The sequence below is a fragment of the Talpa occidentalis genome, unplaced genomic scaffold (genome assembly GCF_014898055.3).
Source record: "Talpa occidentalis isolate TD23 unplaced genomic scaffold, MPIMG_talOcc4v2.1 talOcc4.3, whole genome shotgun sequence".
Lineage (NCBI taxonomy): Eukaryota > Metazoa > Chordata > Mammalia > Eulipotyphla > Talpidae > Talpa > Talpa occidentalis.
The window spans coordinates 3,260,857-3,268,521 of record NW_023603184.1 but is presented as its reverse complement, the minus strand read 5'-3'; the positions used below and the strand labels follow the sequence as shown (position 1 = coordinate 3,268,521).

Here is a 7,665-nt window from a genome sequence, read left to right as displayed (position 1 = left end):
AACTTTTTAATTTTTTTACATAACTGCTGCTCATTTTGTACAATATTTAATTTATCCATTCAGGTGTAGTCCCCATAAATCTCCCACCTCCTTCTCACCTGTGAACCATCATCTTAGTCCCTTGTGAGCTTCCTACCCTTGTTTTGACTCCCTAATTCTCCTCTCCTTTTCTGTGTGCCTCAGATCTATATCTGTCTGCAAGTTTTCTTAAAAAGGAAAAAAAAAATCTTAATTCACTTAGTTCAGTTAATATTAAGATTCTATTCATAACTGTTTTATAAATTTTATATTTTTGCATTCATAGCTGATTTTTCACCAAATATATGTTTTATTTCTTTCAGATATACTTCGTGTATAAAATAAACATAACTCAAATACATGGAAAACCGGAGAAACATCTCAGAATTCATTCTTCTAGGACTTTCTTATGAACAAAACATACAAATATTTTGCTTTGTGCTCTTCTTACTCTGCTATATTGCTCTATTGGCAGGAAATCTTCTGATCCTTGTCTCCATTCGATGCAGTCCTCTTTTTGGCCAGCCAATGTACTATTTCCTCAGTTACTTATCATCCATGGACATCTGCTACACCTCCACTGTTACACCCAAATTAATAGGTGACCTTTTGGTGAAAAGAAAGACCATTTCCTATGGTAGCTGCATGTTGCAGGTCTTTGCCATGCACTTGTTTGGAATGATTGAAGTCTTAATCCTTGCAGTCATGGCTTTTGATCGCTATGTTGCCATCTGCAAACCTCTCCATTACATGATTATCATGAACAGGACAAGGTGCAATCTCCTTGTTTTAGGTGCTTGTGTTGGGGGTGCTCTCCATTCCTTTCCTCAATTTTCTATGGTTATCAGGTTGCCCTTCTGTGGCCCTAATGAAATTGATCACTATTTTTGTGATATTTTTCCTTTGTTAAAAGTTGCATGCACTAATACCTATGTCACTGGTGTCCTTGTGATTGCCCTTTCAGGCATAATTGCCTTAGTTATCTTTGTTGTCTTATTTTTTTCTTATGGCATTATATTATACACATTAAGAAATCAGTCTGCTGAGGGAAGACGCAAAGCCCTCTCCACCTGTTGGTCTCATATCACTGTGGTCATCTTGTTCTTCGCTCCTGTGATCTTCATCTACCTTAGACCTCCTACTACTTTCCCCGAGGACAAAATTTTTGCACTATTTTACACCATTGTTGCACCTATGTTCAATCCTTTAATTTATACCCTGAGAAATGCAGAGATGAAAAACACCATGAGGAAACTGGTGTCAAACGTTGATTTCAAAAGAAATAAACAATTAATTTGAAGAAAGGTAATTACTAAAAGGAATAGATGAAAGTGAAAAAATCAGGTGACTTTCATAGATTTTTATATTTCATATTCTAACTTAAAAGGAATAAATGTGGGAAAGAAGACTACACATTTTGCCTGACAAAATTGATTGGAGAAAAAAATTGGTTTGTGGCATGTGAGATATATATATATATATATATATATATATATATATGTAATTATTGGATCAATGAAAATAAGATAATGCCATATTAATCATTAAAATGTAATTTGCTTGATAATTAAACTTTTTACTTAAGTTCTAAACTACGTAATGTCATACATTCTGTATAGCTGGAAAGTTGAAATCAAATACCAAAGAAATATCATTCAGAAATCAGTTATTTAAAAAATAAATTTAGAGTGAATTGTTTTAAAAAGGTTCAATGTTTCTAACTTCTTTGAAATAAACAATAGCTAGAGATGAGAGTGAGATCTAAAACTCAACCTGAAAACAAAGTAATTTTGGCTTAGAACCTGCTGGTCAGAATTTAGTAGCATTTCCCATGAAACTTAAGGAACTATATAACAAAATGAAGTTGTTGACCCTCTCATATTTTCCTAAAATAAATAAATAAATTAGTAGTCATTGGTTCCAAAAGACACTTCCAACTACAAAGAGAAAATTTTCAAAGAAAGAAAAAAGAAACATTATGTGGTCTAAAATCAAAGACAGAAACAAAAAAAAAAAAATGTATTTGACTGAGTAGGAATGTGTATAGCAGCTTTATTCAGAATTGCCAAACCTAGGTGACAGCCAAGATGTACTTCCATAAGTGAATTAACAGTGGTACATCCTGGGAATGGAATATTATTCAGGGCTGAAAAGCAATGAAGTAACAAGCCAACACAGGCAGGACTTAAGTACATATTACAAGATGAAGGAAGTCCATGTGAAAGCAACTACTGCATGGTTTCACTTATATGAGCCTCTGGAAAAGACAAGATAAGGAGACAGTGAAATGATGAGTGAGTGCCTACCCATGGTGCAGGGTGGGGGGGTTGTGAAGGGTGGTGGTGGGAGCAGTCACGGGGGAGAGGGCAGATGGGAAAAATAGGAAGCTTCTTTTTTTGAGGTAGTGAAACTATTCTTTATATTACTAAAGTATTGGATATTGTCATTATACAAATCAAAACCTATAGATTGGACAGCACCAAGTGTGAACTCAAATGTAAACACGAGTTTTTGTAAATAATGTGTCAATGTAGATTCATTATTTCAGGAACAAAGGCATCTCTCTGGAGTGGAAGTTGTCCCTGCCTGGGGAAAATGGATACAAGTTTTTCTTAGTGCATTCCATTCAATTTTTCTGTATACCTAAAACTAACAAAGTTTATTAGTTTAATAAACCAGTTGAATTACTTATTAAACCAATTAACTTTATAAAGTTATTAGTTAAAAATACATATTGTGGTACAATAATAAAGCAAATCACTTTTTTTAAAAAAAATAATTATTTATTTATTTATACAAGAACCGGGGTACAGACCAGATGTGCGGGAGGGTCAGAGGATTCACCAGAGACAGAGCAGAGAACAGAACAGGCAGACTGATGAAATACACTGCTTAGGGACCAGCAGGCACGACAGGAGAGGTCTGTCGCACCATGTGGGACCCGCGCCGGCCCAGCCAGTATCGAACCAGTGCTGAAGAGGCTGCCGACAGCTTCACAGAGTGGCGCTCCACCACCTGCGCCACCAGGGGAGGCCCAAACCAAATTACCTTGTAGGTATAAAGGGAAGAAATTCTTGAGAAATATATTTTTTGGAGAAAAGCAGAAGAAACTGATGATGGGACTTCCGTGCATGCTTAAAAATATTTAAACTCAAGTCTTCTAAGTTAAATAACAAATACCACAACAAAAAAGACATTAGATAAAATGATTTTATGTAAAGGAAGATAATTATATAACAGCTCTTTATTTGTAAAGATTTATCATTCATATCTAAAATGTACCTCTATGACATTCATAGTCACGCATTGATAACAAAATGAGTGATGTCACAAATCACCCAAATTTAGTATTGATCTCCATATAACCATTAGGGATAAAAGGAAACCCAATGGACCCTTATTGGGTTTAGTTTTTTGTGTAAGAATTTACTTTTTGAGAACAATTTTAGCTTCACCTGAAAGAAAAAGGAAGGAAACGAGATTTCAAGTACAGCTGCTTTCACACACGCACACCCTGCAGTCATAGTCCATCTCCAACCCCAAAGAGTGGCCCAGGAGTTACCATGATGAACCTACATTGGCACATCATTATCACCTACTTCATAGTTACTTTATGGTTCACTCCTTATTTTGTGATTGCGTATTGTAAGGATTTGTGGCATCGTGCAGTGTTTCGCTACCCTAAAAATCTTCTGTGTACTTCTATAATGTCTTTTTCTTGGATTTTCATTGAGATGCTAAAATTCTAATGATGTCTTTACTTGATATATATAAGATATATATCACACAACTAATCTCAGCCCTGTGTCCTGGTTCCCATCGCTACACCTCTGCTTCTGTCCACGTCCAGTCATTTCTGAGCATGGTGACTAGATATTGGGCATTTGCTTCCCCTGAATGAGCTACTCCTGTCCTCCAGGCAGGGACAGAACCCCTGTAGGGTTCAGTATCCTGGGAAAGGGGACTGAGCTGGACGCAGCAGCATCCACCGAGTTCATCATCTTCATTGACACCACTAAATTTCAGCCCTCCCTCCTTGACCTCCAAATCATGACAATCACTTGCACAGCTCTGCCTTTGCTAGTCAAGCACCATTGACCTGTTTCTCAAAGTATAGCTTGGTCTTCTCTGACTTTTTGATTCAATTTTATGTCTTGCTTCTGAGGCTTTTACAAGCTCAGTGTTCCACAAGTTTCTGACACACAGTAGGGTTCACTAAATCATTATTGAATAAATAGAGCAATAGGCTCAGCCATATTGCATAGATCAGCTGTGTGAGTACCCTTGTGAACCCCCAACTTTAGTTGTCTTCCTTTGCTAAGGATAGTCCTGTTCCAGTTCATGCCTGTTTACTCTGCTGATTTCTTTCCCCCTTTGGGGGAGCAGTTTATGTCTTTCAGCTAGGGATTCTACTTTTAGTTTAATTTTAGAACAATATATGATTTCTCCACTCAGATGTGGTCACCATAGCTCTCCCACCACCAAAGCGCACTTAGTTCATCACAATATTCCCTTGTGCTATTTCCCCCACTCAAATTCTCCCCTCCACACCTATTCCCTTCCCTGTCCCCTCCTGGTTCAGCTTACAAAATTTGTCTTTGTCTGAGTCTTTATTGCCCTTCAGTTCTTTGTTATGTGTCCTACAATGTTGCTTTCCTACCCCTCTGTGTTCCACAGTCTTGCAGTTATAACATTCTGCTGTCATTTACTGCTGTCTCTGGGAAATTTCACCATATCCTAAGATCAGTGAAGTGAGGACCTGGATATGTTTGTTCAGCTTTGAAGTGCAACTATCAATGTGTCTGAAAACTTTATAGGAATAAAAGTTTCTTTTTTATTAATGATGATGGACAGTGGAATGATAATTATTTCTCCAGAAACTGTATTGTATGTCGAGTGTGATGCCCATTCTAAAAAGATTTCTCACTAAAATGTTAGAAATAAAAATTATTAACAGACAAATATAATACAGAGAATCTACAACCATAAGACGAGACATTTTGCCAAGAGCACCGAATATTGAGTTTGATATTTGCTAATTCACTGATATCCTCTGTTTCAATTTCTTTTCACTCTTCAATTTAAAGAGGAAACAAATCATAGTTTCCCTAAAAAAATCTCATTACAAATTTCCTCAGAGTGAATCAGATAAAGGAAGAAAAAAAAATCTCCTTCCTTCATTGCTATTTATTGGTTCTAAGTTTTTTTTTTTCTAGTTGTGATTTTTATTTTTTTTAATTTAAATTTAATTTAAATTTTATTTTTATATTCCCCATACAATTACAACCCCCCTATTTTGACCCCAAGCCCTCCTTTCCCCACCCCCCACTCCCCATAGAGTGTCTCTTGTTCATAGTTATTTGTTGTTTTTGATATCTATTTCATTTTCTTTTATTCTTTTATTAATTCACTCATAATGTCATAAACTGGACATTATGCTGCCTTATAAACGAGTGTTAGCTAGCATGTAAGTATGCTACATATGGAGTAACTACATAATAAATTGAAATTCCTGACTGATATTTAAATGTTTTTATTAATTTGGGTTATCAAGTTTTCTAATAGGTTAGCAGTTGAAAATAGTGACATGCGTACAAAAATTGTGGAAATGTTGTCTAACCTTGTTAGTTACCATGAAAAGCTTTATGACCCATTGCTTTTAAATCCTTAATACAGTGTGATACCAAAATGTTACAAGAACATATTAACATTAATTAAGATACATAAAAATGAACAAAGTATTAGAGAAAAAATTTAGTTAGAATTAGCTAAAATTTAGCTTAGAATTTAGTTATAATGTACTAACATAGACATATACAAGTAGACACATATTATGGATGTACATACATAGATATACATATATCTGTGTAGATATAATGTGTGTAATTATACATATATACAATATATGTTATATATATATTAACAAACAAAACCCTGTTCAATAAATAGTACCATCATCATTTTCTTACCTTTCAATCATCACTGTGTGACTATGTAAGCTGTCATGAGCATGGATGAGAAATCAGTTATGCTCTGGTTACCCGTCTTCAATATACTTGCTTTGTTGATTACCCATTTCAGTCAGATTCCTCACTTGCAAAATATGGAAAATTATGGTGCTTACCTCTATGAATTTGTTACAGTGATTACTGCTTAAAACCAAGAGATTTTATAATGGTTCATATTTAGTTTGGGTAGAAGAGCTTAGGCATAATACACATAGATACAGAAGGTAAAAGTAAGCCCCATTATTAGGATATTCTGAATATCCAAAGTGTGATACTGGTTTAAGATTTGTCATTTCCTTTCTACTCCATACAATGCAGAATCTATTGTGAGAGCAGTTAATGTCTTTTTTCATCCCATAAATATTTACTGATAAGGTCATCCAGAATGTCCTCTTCAGCTTTTCCTCAGTTGAATAAAAGTCAGTCTCCAGGCACATTTATTTGTCTTCTGGAAATGTTTTCCTACTACACAGTTTTTTAATGGCATTTTTCATCTGGGTATTTCTCAAGGTATAGATTAAGGGATTTAACATTGGAGTAATCATGGTGTAGAACACAGCAACTGCTTTATCAATGGGTAAAGTAACAGGAGGTCTCAGGTACATAAATATGCAGGGCCCAAAAAACAAGACAACCACTGTGATGTGGGAGACACAGGTGGAGAGGGCTTTCTGCCTTGCCTCTGCTCTGTGGTTCTTTAGTGAGCACAAAATAACCACATATGAGATCATCAAGAAAAAGAAGTTCAACATACACATGAACCCACTGTTGGCAGCAACAAAGAGTCCTAAGGTGCTGGTATCCATGCAGGCCAGATTGAGCAAAGGATTCAGATCACACATAAAATGATCTATGACATTGGGACCACAGAAGGGTAGTCCAACAATGAAGAGGATCTGTATGGTTGAGTGAAGAAAGCCTCCTGCCCACACCACTCCTATTAGCAGGTCACATAATCGTCGACTCATAATGGTTGCATAGTGTAAGGGCTTGCAGATGGCCACATAGCGGTCATAGGCCATCACAGTGAGCAGGATAATCTCAGCACCTCCAAAAATATGTTCTCCAAAGACTTGGGCCATGCATCCATTGAACTGGATTATCTTCTTTTCATGGAGTGAATCTACAATCAGTCTAGGAGTATTGACAGAGGAATAGCAGGCATCAATAAAAGAGAGATAGGCCAGGAAATAGTACATGGGAGATGCAGACAATGAGCTGCCAATGATGGTGACCACGATGAGCAAATTTCCTACCATAGAGATGATGTAGATGAGGAAAAACACAACAAATATGATTTTCTGCATCTTTGGATCCTCTGAGAGCCCCAGTAGAACAAATTCTGTGACATTGTTTCTAGTCGCCATATATATTCTATTGCTTATTACACATTACCTGAACAAAAGAAATCACTCATTGAAACATTAAATTTGTTAAAATTATTCATTCTAATAAATGTTAAATACATGGATCCTATTGTGTTTGACTTTTATGAAGTTTTTATTTTTTAATTAAAAAATGTTTCTCCTAGTTTTTGAAGATGACTCAAATTGCTTCCCAGGTGAAGTACTTGATAAAAGTATAGACATGAGGAAACATTTGTTATCAAATAAGTAGGATACCATATGTGTACCTGTGA

At 35.7% G+C, this 7,665-nt stretch overlaps 2 protein-coding genes across 2 annotated transcripts; one reads left to right on the top strand and one right to left on the bottom strand.

Moving 5' to 3' along the window:
* Positions 1 to 378: 378 nt before the first annotated feature.
* LOC119254287 (olfactory receptor 4P4-like) lies at positions 379 to 1,312 on the top strand. The gene is given in 2 exon segments (XM_037521404.1): positions 379 to 1,271; positions 1,273 to 1,312. Coding segments are annotated over 2 exon segments (933 nt in total).
* Positions 1,313 to 6,463: 5,151 nt separating this feature from the next.
* LOC119254466 (olfactory receptor 4C46-like) lies at positions 6,464 to 7,405 on the bottom strand. Its single transcript, XM_037521566.1, has one exon. It carries the CDS (start codon positions 7,391 to 7,393, stop codon positions 6,464 to 6,466), a length of 930 nt encoding a protein of 309 aa, XP_037377463.1. The 5' UTR covers positions 7,394 to 7,405.
* Between the last annotated feature and the right edge of the window lie 260 nt (positions 7,406 to 7,665).